At 39.2% G+C, this 17710-nt stretch overlaps 1 protein-coding gene and 1 pseudogene across 5 annotated transcripts in view; one reads left to right on the top strand and one right to left on the bottom strand.

The window, feature by feature from the left end:
* TNRC6B (trinucleotide repeat containing adaptor 6B) overlaps positions 1-17710 on the top strand; it is a 247651-nt gene that overhangs the window by 85826 nt on the left and 144115 nt on the right. For all 5 annotated transcript variants that reach the window (XM_061204453.1, XM_061204455.1, XM_061204454.1 and 2 more), the window contains exon 4: positions 9598-9665. In XM_061204453.1, coding sequence (XP_061060436.1) covers positions 9598-9665 — 68 coding nt within the window. The remainder of the gene's footprint in view (positions 1-9597; positions 9666-17710) is intronic.
* LOC133101280 (U3 small nucleolar ribonucleoprotein protein IMP3-like) lies at positions 16944-17493 on the bottom strand (annotated as a pseudogene).

Below are 17710 nucleotides of genomic sequence, written 5' to 3'. Positions count from 1 at the left end.
TTTTTTAAAAGCCCCAAATCAAATTTCTAGAGTTGAAAACTATAATGTTTGAGATGAAAAATACACTGGATGGAATTGTGGCAGATTAGATATTGTAGAATAAAACATTAGTGAATATGAAGAATCACCAATAGAAACTATCCAACATGAAACACAAAAGAGTAAAAATCGAAAAAGTGAAAAGAGTATCAGTGTGTTGTGGACAACTTCAGTCAACCTAATATCCCTGTAATTGGAGTCTCTGAAGAAGGGGGCAGTGGGGCAGAAAAATAGCTAAGAAATAATGGGCTCAAATTTTCCAAATTCAATAAAAGCTATAAACCCACAGATTCACAGATCCAAAAAGCTCAATGCACCTGAAGCATGAGAAAAATGAAGAAAACCACATCAAGGCACATCCTAATCAAATTACTCAAAACCAGTGATAGACAAAATCTTAAAACCGGAGGAAAAAAGACACACTGTTAACAGAGGAACAAAGAATTTCTCGTTGGAAACAATGCAAACAAGAAGACAGTGGAGCAACATCTTTAAAGCACTGAAAGAAAAATCTAACCTTGAATTCTATAACCAATGAAAATATCTTTAAAAACTGAAGGCTAAACAAAGTCTGTTTCAGACATACAAAAGCTGAAATAATTTATCACCAGCATACCCTTTCTATAAGTAATGTTAAAGGGAGAAGGAAAATGATGCCAGATGGAAATATGAATCTACACAAAGGAATGAAGTACTCAGAAAATGGAAACTACACAGCTTAAATATATGACTTTTTTCCGTTATTTAAATCTCTTTAAAAGAGAATTGATTGTTTGAACAACAATAATACAAATGCATTGTGGGTTTATAGCATTTGTATCTGTGAACTGTACGATAACAGTGGCATAAAGACCTGGAGGGGAACATGGTAGAATACTACTGTAAGATTCTTATACGTGAATTAGTATAATTTCACTTGAAGAGAAGAGAATGCACTTGACCCTTGAACAATGCAGGGATTAGAGGCGCTGACCCTCTGGGCAGTCAGAAATCCAAGTATAACTTATAGTCAGCCATCCCTATACTCGGTTCTCCATATCTGGGGTTCCTCTGCATCCTTGGATTCAACCAACTGGAGATGGTATGGTACTGCAATATTTACTGTTGCACAGTTGAAACCCGTGTTGATCAAGGGTCAGCTGTACTTCCCAACTCAGTCTGTGAGGCCAGCGTTACTCTGATAACAAAACTAGACGAAGACATTGCAAGAAAAGAAAACTACAGGTCAGTATCTCTCATGAACATAAATGCAAACATTCTAAACCTAATTTTAGCATATTGAATTCAATAATATGTACAAGGATAATATGTGAACATGTAGGGTTTATCCCAGCAATGTAGGGTTGGTTTAACATTCAAAAATCAATGTGATTCACCACAATAACAAAGTAAAAAAGAAAAACTGTATGATCAACTCAACAGATGCAGAAAAAGCATTTGACAGACGTCACATCCATTCCTGATAAAAACTTTCAGCAAAATAATAGAAAGGAGCTACTCAACTTGATAAAGGACTTTTATGAAAATTCTACAGTTAACATTAAGCTCAGTGGTGAATGACTGAATGCTTTACTCATATGATGAAGAACAAAAAAAAGGATGTTTGCTGTCTACACTTCTATTTAACATTGTACTGGAGGTTCTAGCCAGGGCAAAAAGGCAAAGAAAAGAGAAGAAGAGAGAGAGGAGAGAGGAGAGGGGGGGAGGGAGCCAAAAGAGTACATACTGTGTGATTCCATGCATATGAACTCTAGAAAATGCAAACTAACCTATGCAGACAGAAAGGACATTAGTGGTTGCCTGGGGAGGGAGAGCAGGAGGGAAGGATTAAAAAGGGGACATGAAACTTGTAGGAGTGGTGATTTCTTGATTGTGGTGATGGTTTCATGAGTATATACATACATCAGATTGTATACTCTAAATGTATGCAGTTTAATTTGTCAGTTATACCTCATAAAACTGTTAAAATTTTAAATAATTTTTAAAAGAAGAAAACAAACCAACAAAAATTTATTGTGGCACTAAATAGAGCAGTTTTGATAGTGGGAAAACGTAGAGGCAAAAGGGTTTTAAAAGTAGTCTGAACACAGTAGATTAAACCCAGTTATTAATCTCTGCTCCCTTCTAAACCTCCACTAAAATTACTTTTACAAAGTGATTTCGGCAAGCATAAATCCACCAGAAAAAAAGTGAGTGGAAGAGGAGGTGAAGTAGATAAGAGACGCCAACGGAATTTTGGAAGCTAGAAAGCTTTTGGAGTGACCCTGAAAATGGCAGGTTTGGTTGAAGAATTTACAAGGAGCAGGGTCCCAGGTATCCTGCCCCTCACATCCACAGATGGATGGATAGCTATCCCTCTCCCACCCTGGCAAAGCAGGGGGCGGGGGAGGGGGAGAGAACCTAACTAAAAACAGAAGGATTAAATCAAAGTCACATACTAGGTGAGAATGTGCCAGCTCTCTTCCCCCATTCAGTCCCAGAACACTGGAAGCCAGGCTTATACCTGTTAGGCTGAGGATTGAAGGGGTACCTCTCTGGGCAATTGAACAACCCAGGGGGGAAAAAGAATATACAGATGTAGGCATTTGAGTGTTCTCCCAATGAAATGGCCAGGTCCCCTCCTTATATCCAGGAAGCCAACCACGGGATAAGCAATGTCCTCCCCCGTCTCCATGTACAGAAAGCACTTTTGAGCTCTTTAGGACTTAACTCTTAAAAATCAGTGGATAGCCGAAGATGACCAGACATTTGATAAAAACCTGTGAATGGAAGATAGTGACCAAACCAAAGATCAAAGAGGAACTTGGAGGAAACAGATTATACAGGGAGCGAAAGAAAATAAAGCAAACAAAATAAAAACACTCCATAATATCCTCAGAAATAAGGATTATATAATCGGGGAATAAGAACAGGACTATTTAAAAAAGGACTATTCAGAGCACAAGGAAGAGCTCTTAAAATTAAAGTGCAAGGGCAGGAAAACCATTTTAATTGAAAGTATTGAAAGGTTAAGAGAATCTCCAGAAAGTAAAATAAAAAGTCAAAGTGATAAAAGTGGAGAGATAAAGAAGAAAATTAAGGAATGAGGCCTGTAGACTCAGTACTGGGTAACAGGAATTCCTGAAGTAGAGAAAAGAAATTGGAGGGGATAAAATTTTCAAATATTTAAATAAGTAGAGAAAATATCCCAAACCTGAAGAACTAGAACTTCTGGAATTGCAAGTATTTACCCAGTACCAGCTCAATAAATGAAAGAAGGACCATACTTAGTGGTTTGCATTTTTAGAAACCTGAGGAAAAGGAAAGGATCCTAAAAGTTTCCAGAGAAGAAACAGGTCATATCCAAAACATTAGGATTTATAATACTATCGAATTTCTATCTAGCAACTCTGGGTGCTAGAAGACAATGGACATGGCCTTCAAATTTTTGGAGGGAAAAACATTTACTAACTTGAAATGCTATGTTTGATTATGTATGTGGGTAAAAATATTCTATATGTTAAATATATAGATAAAATAAGGACATTTCAGTCATTCAAGATCTCAAAAAATTCACTTCCTGTATACCTTTTATTAGGAAATCATTGAAGTCTGTGTTCCACCTAAATCAGGAATAAACCATAAAAGAGGGAGAAAAAGGAAACAGATGCTCCAGTGAAGGGGAGAGAGCAAGGAATCCCTGAGATGAAGGGAAAGAGTCATCCCTGGCAAAGTGTCAGCTATTGAGCAGTCTAGAGAGCAAACAATCTCAGCTGGAACAGGAGAAAACCCACGAGGAATGTCTCCAAGAAAACCCCTGAGCAATGTCTCCAAGACCGGAGTGAAATTGATAGATTACCTGAAGTGTTTGAACTTATTTAAGAGGAGACTCACAGCTCTGTTGAAGGGTTTGAGGGCGAATTAGTGAAAAATACATAATAAATACCAAGCCAAAAAAATTGAAAGAGAGTATAAGAGGAAGTAGTAATTGTTAGTTCCAGGGAAAAGAAAAAATGGTACAAGAAAGGAAATTAACTATTCCATATGATCCAGCTGTATATGTTTTTTACTGAGTAATAGCACTGCTAGCACTGAATATTGATTTGAACAAAAATTGTGATTTATATTGGGAGGATATTGGGATATATTGGGAGAAGGGAGGTACATATGTGTTGGTGGGGGAAGCAGCAGAAGAGCATGCTCAGTGATGAGAACACGGAAGTAATGGGGGTGTAGTTTAGTCTTTAAAGAATTTGGTTAGTAAAGGGAAGGGAAAAAACAGAAGGATAGTTGGAGAGGATCACAAGGCCAAAAATAATTTTTCAGAATGGAAGAGATTATAAAATATTTGTAGCTTGAGGAGTTGAATTTACTGGAAAGGGAGAAAGAAGGGTTCCTTAGATAGTGAGATCCCAGAGAAGGCAGTGTGGTGTAGGTCATGAGTTTGGAAACAAGTGGTGAGGTTAGCCTTGCAGAGCAGTTGGTGGGGGGCAAATGGGCAATGACACAGAGGTTTGTGATATACTCACGAGAGAAAAAAACGAGGGGCTTTTGGGACTTTGTGTGGGATAGCATTGTCATCTTCAGAAAGGAAAGACTTAGGGAGGATGCTTAGTGGATGGGTTTAGAGTCTTTGAGGAGATAGAAAAGGTACCGGATAAATAAGTAAGGAGTGTGGTGTAGTAGGTCAGTCATTCAGCCCAGTTCTTAGCACCTAGAAGGCATTTGGCAGTTGTGTTGAAAGAATGAACAACCGACCAGAAGGGCTGTGTTAGAGGCTGTGTTTGGCGGGGGTGGGGGGAAGCAGGTGAACAAAGGATCACAGCTGCTGGCTAAGCCTTACAGAGCTACTGGGAAGGAGCACCTGGAAGGGAGGAGGAGGAAGTGCCAGGAGATATCAGAAAATGCTTCCTAAAAAAGTAACTTTCAACCAGTCTTTGAAGGTGAAATGGAAGTTCACCAGAAAGACAGGATGAAGATGGGCCTTCCAGGCAGAGGTGCTGAATGTCAGCACTGAGTGGAAGTTAACTGGTATAATTTGTAAAGGAACCAGTTTTGTAACTTTCTCCAGCTCTGCACTCCAGGAGCTGAAGAGAAAAAGAGAAGGGTTTGGCAAGACAGGAATGTCCTAAGGACAAGTTGGTGGTGAGCAAATCTAGGCCATTATGGAGGAAAGTCACTGAAATGCCTGCGGGTGAGCCTCTGAATGGACTCTGAGGAAAGAGAAGAACCACAGAACTAGACCTGACAATGAGGACTCCTTACAGATTCAAATGGAGGGAGGGAGTGGAAGAGGCACTTATGGTCGGAGGCGGATTTCAGAATTCATGGACCTCGGTGTGGAGCGGTCCAGATGGATGGCAAGGCCCAGCATCTGGTCCTGCGCATCTCCTCCCTGAAGCAGGAAGGAGATGGATCTTTTGTCTAGGATGGGTCTAGAGTATCTGATGCCTTTAAACTGAGTTAAGTGCCCTTCCTTCCTTGTTTCATTGCATTCTCACACTGTATTTTAATTGACTAGTTTTTGTTTGTCTTTCCCACCAATCCGTAAGTTTTTTGGGGGGCAAAGACTGTCTTCTTCCCCATTACCTCAGCACAGCACCTAGCATGTAGTATGTACCTAATAAATAATTTGTTGAATGAATGAATGGTAATGGGAGAAAGGTGAGGATATGGCGTAAGTTTTATGAATAAAAATACTGAAGCTCCTGAAAATGAGGTCAAGGGGGAGGAGTGGTGGGGATCATCAAATTAAGTCCGAAGTGTTCACGACATTTGCAGAAAAAAGAAATTAAGATGCGAAGGGACTGGAAGTGGACTTGAGAAAAACAGGAAGTGGCAATAAGGAGCAGTGATCTTTCTGGACCGTTTTTATTGCCTTCTGAGATGATGAAGAGTGAGAAAAGGTATGAACCCTGGTGAAGGAGGTAGTATCTTCTGGGGAAAAGCATTTTAATTAATACTTAAAAGAATGAGCAGAAATATGAAGTATATGTAAGGCAGAAGACCAGGGCTTCTAGGCAAGAAGGGACGTTATATGTAAAGGCACAGAGGGGTGAGGCGTTGGTGTGTGCTCCACCAGGGGTTCAGAATGGGTGAGTGAGGCAGGGGGGATAATAAAGATCACTTAGGCAAATGAACTGAAATTTTATCCCTCAAAACAGGTGATAGAGTGCCATTGAAGAATTTCAAGGAGAGTGATGTGATCATGTTCGCATTTTACAAAGTCCATTTGATGGAAGTGGTTTGGAGGATGGATTGAAATGAGATGGGACCCAGAAGCACAAAGGCTAGTGAGAAGGTTTTTGTAGTGGTGAGATTTAGAGAAGCTGGCTTTAACTATGGCAGTTAAAGAGGATAAAGAAGGGATAATGGGTATGAGAGCTGTTTAGAGGTAGAAGCCACTGTACTTGGTGATTAATAGGATGTGGGGTTAAGGAAGGAAGGTGGAGAACCTATAACCTTGACTGTAGGTTTCCTGTTTAAGGATCTTGGTGAAGATGGCACCATTTACAGAGATAGGGGATATAAAAAGGAGTGGAAATTTAAGGCCAAAGATGATGTTTCATTTTGGACCTATTGGGCCATCCAAGTAGAGACCCAAATATGCAAAATATGAGGGCTGCAGTTAAAGATTCGAAAGCCAGTATAGGGGAGGTTGTTGAAGCTGTGGGGTTTTGTCTTGTTTTGTTTTAATTTTTGGCTGCATTGGGTCTGCGTTGCTGCACACGGGCTTTCTCTAGTTGCGGCGAACGGGGGCTACTCTTTGTTGTGGTGCACAGGCTTCTCATTGCGCTGGCTTCTCTTGTTGCGGAGCACAGGCTCTAGGCATGCGGGCTTCAGTAGTTATGGCGCATGGGCTCAGTAGTTGTGGCGCATGGGCTTAGTTGCTCCACGGCATGTGGGATCTTCCCAGACCAGGGCTCGAACCCATGTCCCCTGCATTGGCAGGCGGATTATTAACCACTGAGCCACCAGGGAAGTCCCAAGCTGTGGGCTTTTTGATTATTATTTCTTTTCATTATTGTGCTAATTAGAAATGGTTATAGATAAGACTTTTTAAAAATAAATTTATTTATTTATTTATTTATTTTCGGCTGCAATGGGTCTTCGTTGCTACGTGCAAGCTTTCTCTAGTTGCGGCGAGCAGGGGCTACTCTTCGTTGCGGTGCACGGGCTTCTCATTGCGGTGGCTTCTCTTGTTGTGGAGCACGGGCTCTAGGCGCGTGGGCTTCAGTAGTTGTGGCACGTGGGCTCAGTAGCTGTGGCTCGTGGGCTCTAGAGCGCAGGCTCAGTAGTTGTGGCGCATGGGCTTAGTTGCTCCGCGGCATGTGGGATCTTCCCGGGCCAGGGATCGAACCCATGTCCCCTGCGTTGGCAGGCGGATTCTTAACCACTGCACCACCAGGGAAGTCCCCAGATAAGCCTTTTTAAAAAAAACTAGTAAGGAGAGACTAAGTCCACAATGTAGAGCTCTTTAACTGGGGAGGATTTTTAAAGGTCAAAAATCAAGAAATTTTCGTAGTATATATAAGTGGGAGAATAGTCATTCTTGTCTTTGAGAAAATGATTACAAGGAACTTTAATACATTTAAACAATGTGTCATTTTTTTTTTTCTAATTAAGGCATAACATTTATTTGTAGAGTTAAGTGCATAAAATGTACAGTTCAGTGATTTTTTTTTTCTGCGTATGTGTACTTTCTTGTAACCACAACCCAGATCAAGATCATCTCCAGCTCCTCATAAAGTTCCCTTTGCAACATTATAACCATGTTTTTTCTTCTGGAGGTTTAGATCACTGTGTAAATTTAGGATGGAAGAATCCTCCCTCTCCTTGGCAAAATCTGGTAGGCTGCAGAATCAGGAAGTCCGTAGAGAAGAATAAAAGTCGAAACCTGGTTTGAATTTCACAGTATGCAGTATGTGTCTTTTATTATTCTTGCTTACACTTCCTCCAGTTTCTCCTTTTAATGGAAATAAAGTAAACCTCTCGATTTTTCTGTTCTTTTTGAAACGTAGCCTCTTAATACTATTCCATCTTCTCCAGTATTTCTGAGAAATGAAGACTGCAGAGGGTTGCAGAGCTGGAAAGCCTTTTGTTTTATTTGGGTTTCATTATGGTGTGTATCTATGTTACTGTTGTCTGTCTTCCGGATTACTAGGTTCTATAAGAAATGGACGGTATTTTTCTAAGTAGGGAATAATCCTTGAATACATCTGTTGATATCTATCTCCTTGAATACTTCTGTTTGATATTTTAAGATTATGCCTTTTGGGGAAGTTTTCATAGGACTGATAGTCCCAGTTTGTGGAGGTAGCTCTATCTCTGTACTTATCTTCCTTTATTGATCAGTAAACCATCTGGAATAGTAAAATGCTTTCTTTTTCCTTTGAAAATTTGTATTGAGAAATAAACCATACATATAAAAGAGAAAAGAAAAACATACAGTTAAAAGAATAATTATAAAATAAATGCCCATATACCTACTACATAGGCCAAGAAATAGAATTTAACCATACCCCAGAAACCACCATGTGTCCCTTCCTGATCGAATCCCTCTTGCCCGACTCCCTAAGATACTAATTAGCTTAAGTTTTGTAATAGTTATTCCCTTTTCTTTATAGTTTTATAAACCATAAATATACATATATGTCTATATATACACATATATGGCTTAAAAATGTATATATTGGAATTTTATATTAATGGATTTAAACTGTGTATGTATTCTTTTGTGACTTGCTTCTTTCACCTAGTATTGTGTTTCTGTAACTCATCCAGGTTGAGGTGTGTTTCTGTAGTTCATTCATTTTCATGCAGTATAATATTCTATTGTCTTAAAACACCATAGCCTATTTATCTACTTTATTGTTGATGACTGTTTTTTTTTTTCCTGTTAAAAATAATGCTCCAAAAAATATTTTTGTATATGTGCAGAAGTTTCTCTAGGGTATGTACCTAGAAGTGCAACCACTGGTTTGTACAGTAAGTACATAGTCAAGTGTACTAGATAAGGGCAAACTTTTTAAAAGTAGTGGTACCAATTTTCCCTCCCACTGGGAATGGATGAGAGTTGCTGTTGCTCTGCACCCTTGTCAACACTTGGTATTGCCCAACTTTTTAATTTTAGCCAGCCTGGTGGTTGTGAAATGGTATCTCTTTGCGGTTTTAATTTGCATTTTCCTGATTGACAGGAGATTGAACATCTTTTCATAAGTTTAGGGCCATTTATGCGTCCCCTTCAGTGAAATTCCTACTCAATAATTTTGTAAATTTTTCTGGTAGGTTGTCTTCTTCTTACTGATTCATAGCAATTCTTTATTATATTCTGGATGCTAATCTTTTGTCACAATTACGAATTGCAAATCAGCATGCTTCCTTTTTTATTCTGCAAATCTGGTCACCCAAGCAGAGATGCCATAAGCAAACCTGGAGAGTGAAAACCACTGGCTGAGGCTTCTGTCCTAGGCAGTATAGTGAAATGCCATGCGGTTCTGTAAGCACAGGCCCTGGCACTTTGGAGTGATTGCATCTTAGTTACTGACTACTGCTGACTTGTGGTACTTGCCTTCGCAGGTGGAACAGGAGGATTTTGTAATGGAAGGGCATGGCAAGACTCCACCTCCTGGTGAAGAAAGCAAACAGTGAGTTACAGTTTATTTAAAAAGGGTCTTATTACAGATCTTCAGAAACACTTTGGTTAAACATGCTGAGAGCATGTTTGCAAGGGATGTATATGTTGGGCACATTGTGGAACTCACGAATTGCTTTGGTGGCTGTTAATGCATTGCTTCTATTTATAGACAGACTAACTGGAGGGACAAGAAAGTTGGCTTTGTAGTTTTTCACACTTGACTAATCAAAATTTATGTCACGCTTTAGCAAAGGCTTTAAGGCTTAGGATGTTCCAAACTGAACTAACTCTGTCTGGTTGATTTCCAAAGACAGCGTAAAATGGTATATCCTTTTCTTAGCAATGTCTTTATGAAGTGAACTTAATTAATAGACTGTTTCCCTGCATTCCAAGTGTGAATTCATTTGAATAATACTTCCTGAAATTCTATTCCATTAGTTACTTATACTTCTGATCTTTGTTTAAATAACAAATTGTTTCCCTAAAGGAACAGGAATTATAAATAATATAACTTAGCCAACGTTCTAAATAATTCAGGATGTCTCCTCTAACTTTTTTTTTCTTTTTTATAAATTTATTTATTTTTATTTTATTTATTTTATTTTTGGCTGCGTTGGGTCTTCGTTGCTGCGTGGGCTTTTCTCTGGTTGTGGCGAGCAGGGCCTACGCTTTTTTTTTTTTTTTTTTTTTTTTTATGGCTGTATTGCATCTTCGCTGTTGTGCACGGGCTTTCTCTACTTGCGGTGAGCGGGGGCTACTCTTCATTGCAGTGCGCAGGCTTCTCATTGTCGTGGCTTCTCTTGTTGCGGAGCACAGGCTCTAGGTGCACAGGCTTCAGTGGTTGTGGCACGTGGGCTCAGTAGTTGTGGCTCCCGGGCTCTAGAGCGCAGGCTCAGTAGTTGTGGTGCACAGGCTTAGTTGCTCCGCGGCATGTGAGATCTTCCTGGACCAGGGCTCGAACCCGTGTCCCCTGCATTGGCAGGCGGATTCTTAACCACTGCGCCACCAGGGAAGCCCCGGGGCTACTCTTCGTTGCAGTGCGTGGGCTTCTCTCGTTGTGGAGCACAGGCTCTAGGTGCGCGGGCTTCAGTAGTTGTGGCACGTGGGCTCAGTAGTTGTGGTTCACGGGCTCTAGAGCACAGGCTCAGTAGTTGTGGCACACGGGCTTAGTTGCTCTGCGGCATGTGGGATCTTCCCGGGCCAGGGATCGAACCCGTGTCCCCTGCATTGGCAGGCAGATTCTTAACCACTGAGCCACCAGGGAAGCCCCTCCCTCTAACTTCTTAAGGAGTGATAAGTTTTAAATCTGAAATTGAGAGTCCTCTAGGTAGCTTTTGTGTGGCAGTGAGTAGATTTTTTCCTCCCTCTGTCACAGAACTTGAAAAATTATGTTGCAGAGCAGAGTGGTGTTTCATATGCCCTTTTAAAGGAAAAACAGTTAAGACTGGCTTAAAGTACTGACATAACTACTATTTTTTATTCAGACAGTAGTCTTCTAAGTTGAATGGGACAGTGATTCATGGAATTTATAGAAAATCTGTAGAGAGAAACTCTTTTCTCTCATCTTTTTTTTTTTTTTCCTAGAAAATAATTTAGTTTTGGTCTGTCTTATGAAAATTATGTCTCTGAAACCCTTAGGAATGAATTATGCAGAATATGCTATGCTGCCCTGAGGCCAGGTTCATTAAAGGAGAATGTTTGTGTTGTATTTGTTGTGAATGGAAACCAGGATATTTTCACAGCTGGTTTAATTTGCTAACCAGGCAGTTTTAAAAATAGCTTACAATATAAATCCTAACTTTGCTGTATTCTGTCAAATGCACTTATATTCTGCATGGGCGGATGGAATCAATTCATCTTCAGCAAGATAGAAAGCCAAACAACTAGTCCCAGTAGAGGGAACTAGGAACACTTCAGTTGCCCTGCCCCCTTATCCACTCCCCCCTCCCAGACTCAGGTCAAAGGTATTATAATATAAAAATCATAGCTCCCATTTGACGAGGGTTTTCTGTGCACTGAGAACTTTGCTTAAGGTGTTGTGTATGTTATTTCCAACCCTTACAGTGTCTCCACTTCAGATATTGGGGTCGGTAACTTGCCCATGGTAATGCAGCTTGAAACGGAAGTTAGGATTTGAACTGGATCTTTCTGACTTTAAAGTGTTTTATAACATCTCTTGAATGCAAATTCTTTGCCAACCTTGGGATCTATGTTCCTGAAAAGTATTGTGTCTAGCAAAATTGCAGCGGTCAAGATCAAAGTCTCATGGATAAGAGTGAGTTGGGGGAAACAGTGAAAATGGCATAAAGCCTATTTTTAAAACACAGATGAAGGTTCTATTCTCTGAAGGGTATCCATTTCCCAAACAAACCAGTCTTTATCTTTAAAAACCTGCTCCAGTAACCCCTATCCTGAATCAGCTTCTTTAGGTATTCAGGAAACATTGCTGGGATAGATTCTCCCACAAGTTTTATGTTATACAAACTGTACTTCTTTTAGAGAAGTTAAAACAGCCCCAGCAGACTTGAAGCGTCATGGGTTGTATCCTTACCATTCCCCTTGATTGTTTTGTTTTCACAAATCTCTGACTTTTCACAGATTAATCTTGTTTTATTTTGTTTTTTTTTTGTGGGAAGGAGTTGTTTGTTTTTTTCTGGGCTTGGTCTGCTATCATATATTGAAATGATAAAGCAGAAATGAATCTTCTCTCTGGGGCTTCCTCCGATAGACCTGCCCACCTCTTCTGTGGGAGTGGGGAGCAAAGGTGCTGTGTTCTTTTGTTTGAGGCAACAGAAATAAAAAGAGTGAAAAAAATTTTTATTTTTTATTTTTTGTATCTCAGAACTGCAGTTAGCAAAGGATGATTGAATCCTGGATAGTAGGATCTAGGAACTGAATACTACATTCTAGATCCTGTGAGTGACACATTGCTGAATAACTTATGAAATTCCCATCCATTCTTTTTTTTTTTTAATTATAAAAGTAATACATGGTTGTCATAAAACATTCAAATAGTAAGTGTGGATTTAGAAATAAAAATGAGACTCTTCTTTTACCCTCCTTCCCTTCCTCATCTTCTTAAACATTTTCTGTATATTTAGAAAAAACAACTAAATAGATTTTTTTCCTAATATAATTCTTCTGAGACTTGCTTGTTTCATCTGACATCTTTTGCAGTCTATTTCATTCTTTTAAACATCTGCAAAACATTCTGTTGAACTGATGTACTATAGTCATTCTTCTCTAATAAATATTTTGGTGGCCTTCGCTTCTTTGATTATTACAAATAATACTTTATTGAACATACTTATTCTTATGTCTTTATACACAGGTGTATTTCTGTAGAATAGATGTCTAGACATGGAGCTGTTTGGCTCATGGGCATGTTTATTTTTTTACAAGGAGGTAGCTGCTATCAAATTACCTTTCAAAAGAGCTATACCAATGTTCATTTCCATCAGCAGTGAATGAGAGTGCCCATTCCTCCACACCTTTTTTTTTTTTTTTTAACCAGCAAACGCGAGTTTATTCAAGAATAGCCAGAAGAACTGCAATCCGGGATACGTGAAATATGGCGGAGCATAGGCAAGGGCAGAGACAAGGAAGGGGAACTTGTTTTTATAGGGAAAAAAGGGGGAGTTGGGAGGGGCTGAAGTAACCAAAGAGTCCATTGGAGGAAGCTGAGAATCCAAAGTATGGAAGCTTCTCATTGGTTGGACTGCTAGTCTCTGATTGGCTGGGCTGTCGTCCCGCGAGAGAACTTTTCTTCTTCCGGCTGGGTAGTGAAGTAAGCAGCATCTTCCTGCTGGAGACGTAGGTGTACATCTCTTCCTATTCAGAGTGATTGAAGATGCGTGGGGGGGGGGGCGTTTGAGAGCTACCCCTACAGGCCTGTTGGGACTCCAATTTTAGCTGAGGTTTATGAATTCCACACCTCCATTCAATGTTTCCATTCATTCAGATCCATTCTCTGATTCGCCCTATTGGTAGGTGTTCCTCACAGTCATTTTCCTCAGAAATGTCAAGATCCAGTTCTCAATTATAAAATTCTTTTAAGTTTCTCAAGGTTAAACTCACACTCTCTTTCTTATTGTTGGATTCCCATTCGGCCCATGGGAAGCAGATTTTAGAGTTTACCTTGATGAGTGAAAAAATGTATTGATCAAATAAGTTCTTTTTTTTTTTTTAACATCTTTATTGGAGTATAATTGCTTTACAATGGTGTGTTTCTGCTTTATAACAAAGTGAATCAGTTATACATATACATATGTTCCCATATCTCTTCCCTCTTGCGTCTCCCTCCTCCACACCTTTGATGACAATAAAATTATTTATCTTTGAATTTTTACCACTCTAATATTTTATTGTTTTAATTTGCACTTTTATGCTTACTAATAAGATGGAATGTCTTTTGTTCGTTTATTGGCCATTGATTTTTATTTCGTGTTACCACCCTATTTACCTACGATTCCCATTTTTCTTTTGGATTGTTTTGATAGTTTTGTAGGAGCCTTTTGCAAAGTGTAGATATTAACCTTTGTCTTTTGAGATGTTCTGAATATTTTCTCCCAGGCCTTATCTTTTAACATTGGGGTATCTGTCATACTAATAAACCATTTACATTTTTATGTAGTAAAATCAGCCTTTATGGCTTCTATGTTTTGTGCTTTCCTAAAGAAGTCTTTCCTACCCTAACATGATGAAATGTCCTGAGTTCTTCTGCTGTATTTTTCACTTTTATACCTTTAATTGAACTGGTACTCATTTTTGTGTATGGTATGAGGCAAAGATCTAACTTAATTTTCTTCTGAATTGGTTTCCAAAATGGCTCTCATTCATTGGTATTAGCTTGTATGGAGAGCTTTTTTCACTTACGGAGGCAGGTGGAGCACAGGGATTATATAACTCGCTCAAGGTCACAGAGCAAATTCTACGTAAGGATTAGGTCTAAAATTATTTCTGTTAGCTGATCTGTGCCACTTTCCTTGTTTCTTCATTTAACATTTTTACCATAGGTTCTGGAAGTCTTGAAAAAATTATTTTATTTCTGTGATGTTTATTTCAATGGAATAAGTTCTATTAATAGGTAGATTAAGGTAGCTATGCATGTAGAAAGCTTCTTGAAAAAATAATTGCCTTTTGATATTGAAAAATATTTGTGCTGAATTGTTAATATTTAGATCAGTTGTGCTGATTTCTGGTGTACATGTGAATAAGATTTAGTAGAATGTATAGCTTTAAACATTTGTCTATATATATTGTCCCAATATTATTGCTTTTTAATGAGGTTTATTTACTATTAGTGTATCTAATATAATCATTTTTCTGAGGATATTCACTTTATGAGCTATTGAAGCAAGTCAGACAAACCAAGGTTATTGCCATATAATTACTACACTAAACTCACACAGTATTAATCACATGATGTGTTTGACACAGGGGTAAATATAAAACTATTACAGCTTTTTAAAACACAACATGAGCAGATACTTGCTCATAGATTGTGTTTGATCATGCTTATTGAAAGCTCATTCCAGATAAAATGTTTCTACCCAGGCAGGATTTTGATTTGGTTTTATTTATGATACAAGTGGTGGTCTAGTTATTTGTGGGCATATCATTTCTTGTAATTTTTTTTTTTTTTTTTGAGATAAACCCACGCACATATGGTCATCTATCTTGTAAATTATTTTGAAGTTAGATATCAGTTTTGGTATATTAACAAGATGAGTTTGGCCTCTTTTTCATTTCCTCCTTTAAAAAAAATTTTAATATAGCTTATAAACAAATCTAAGCTTTACATCTCCATGCTGAAATTCACTCATATTCTCAAAAGATATTTGCCTTTAACCTACTAAAATAATTCAATTTTTCTAGTAAATTTTTATCAATTGAATTTTCTTAATTCTTTTGGTTCATTTTATGAAAGGTCATCATTAAAAACAACTCTTTCAAAGCAGGATCTCAAAGAGATATTTGCACACACATATTTATTGCAGCATTATTCATAATAGCCAAGAGGTGTAAGCAACCCAAATGTCCATTAACAGGTGAACAGATAAAGAAAATGTGGTATATACATACATGGAATATTATGAAGCCTTAAAAAAGAAGGAAGTCTTGTCACATGCTACAACACGCATGATCCTCAAGGGCATTATGCTGAGCAAAATAAGCCAGTCACAAAGGACAAATACTGTATGATTCCACCCATATGAGGTATCTAATGTAGTCAAAATCATAGAAATACAAAGTAGAAAGGTGGTTGCCAAGGGCTAGGGGGAGAGAGGAGAGAGAATTAGTATTTAATAGGTATAGAGTTCAGGATGAGAAAATTCTAGTGATCTGTTGCAAAACAAAGTGACTATACTTAATACCACTGAACTGTATACTTAAAAATAGTTGATATAAAATTTAATGTTTTTTACCATAATAAAAAAAGATAGCAACCAAATTGAAATGTACCTTAAATGTAAAATATAGCCTGGATTTCAAAGACTTAGTACAAAAAAAGAATGTAAAATTAATAACTTTTATAGTTTGTTTATTTATTGCACTTAAAAAGCAGTTAGGCCATTTGTTGGCATTAGGAGAGCATTCCTTTAAATAAGAGAAAGGACTCTGAACACTAAAACCTCATCCATTTTATGAAAACTTGAGACCGAACTCTTCATCATCTGTAAACTGCTTAATCACGAACAGGAGCAAGAATTTGAGTTAAATAAATTAAACCAAACTGTCCGGCTACAAGAAAATGAAAGGAAGGCTGGGGGGCGGGGGAAGAAAATGAAGGGAAAGCTGAGGGCGGGGGAGCACCCCCCCAGAGTCCTTGCTTTCACGCTACAGTGTTTCAGGTACAAGAATCTGACAGTTGGGACTTCCCTGGGGGTCCAGTGGTAAGACTCCCCCTTCCAGTGCAGGGAGTGAGGGTTCCATCCCTGGTCGAGGAGCTAAGATTCCACATGCCTTCTGGCCAAAAAACCAAAACATAAAACAGAAGCAATATTGTAACAAATTCAATAAAGACTAAAAATGGTCCACATCAAAAAAAAAAAAAAAAAAATCTAACAATTCCCCAGCGCAGCACAAAACCACTTCCCATAAGGCAGTCATTTAATTATCAACTGTCCAAAGGCTAAGAAAATTTCGTGGAAAAGGAGCATACCCTTTGGCTCTGTGCGTGGCCTGTAGCTGAGGAGCCAAGTTCTTAAGAACCGATGATTGACTGCCATACTCTTGGGGAGAACGCCTTCATGGAATCTCAGGCATCCGTTCTCAGCTTCCCCATCTATAAAATGCGGCCCTGGCGAGGCAAGACCTGATAGGCTTCCTGATCGAAGCCTTCACACACCTCATTGTACTCCAGCACATGCCGCTTGATCTTGGACGAGTCAGCCCAGATGACGAAGTCCTACATGCTGCACGTGACAAGGAAGGTCGGGTCGGTGACCACGTCGGGGCCCTTGTGCACGTGGCCGTGCTCCATGAATGCCACGGCGGCCTGGAGGTGCTGCGCCAGGCGCAGCTCAAGGAGTACAGTGGGCAGGCTGCGGCGGCAGAAGGACGAGGCCTTGAGGAAATCGCAGAGCTCCAGTGATCCACATGTGGGCACTAGGCCGAGAGCATACTTGTGCAGCAGCGCTTCGGCAGGTCGCGCAGGCGCAGCTCGCGCGCCCAGCAAGGCTCAGCTGGTTGTAGCGTGTGTCGTCCTCGTACCGCTGCAAACGATGATGCCGCGACACGCGCAGCTCCTGCAGGTTGTGATCGGTGGCCTCCCAGTTCAGGAAGACCATGTGCTTCAGCAGCTTCTGCTCACGGAATTTAAGCTTCCACACCATGGTGGCGGCTCGGATGCTCTATATTGTTTTATGTTGAAATGATAATCTGTTATATATGTTGTGTTAAATAAAGCATATTAAAAATTTAAAAACCAAAAAAATCTCATTTAATAATGTATTTTATAGACAGTATCCCCCTTTTAGGGGTTGTTGATATAATTAATTGTATCATTTTCTATATTTCTACTCTCCTGGGGTGCTTTTTTAACTTCCCTTT

The sequence above is a fragment of the Eubalaena glacialis genome, chromosome 11 (genome assembly GCF_028564815.1).
Source record: "Eubalaena glacialis isolate mEubGla1 chromosome 11, mEubGla1.1.hap2.+ XY, whole genome shotgun sequence".
Classification (NCBI taxonomy): Eukaryota; Metazoa; Chordata; class Mammalia; order Artiodactyla; family Balaenidae; genus Eubalaena; species Eubalaena glacialis.
Note: the sequence above shows the minus strand (reverse complement) of the source record. Positions and strands in the feature narration are given on the sequence as shown.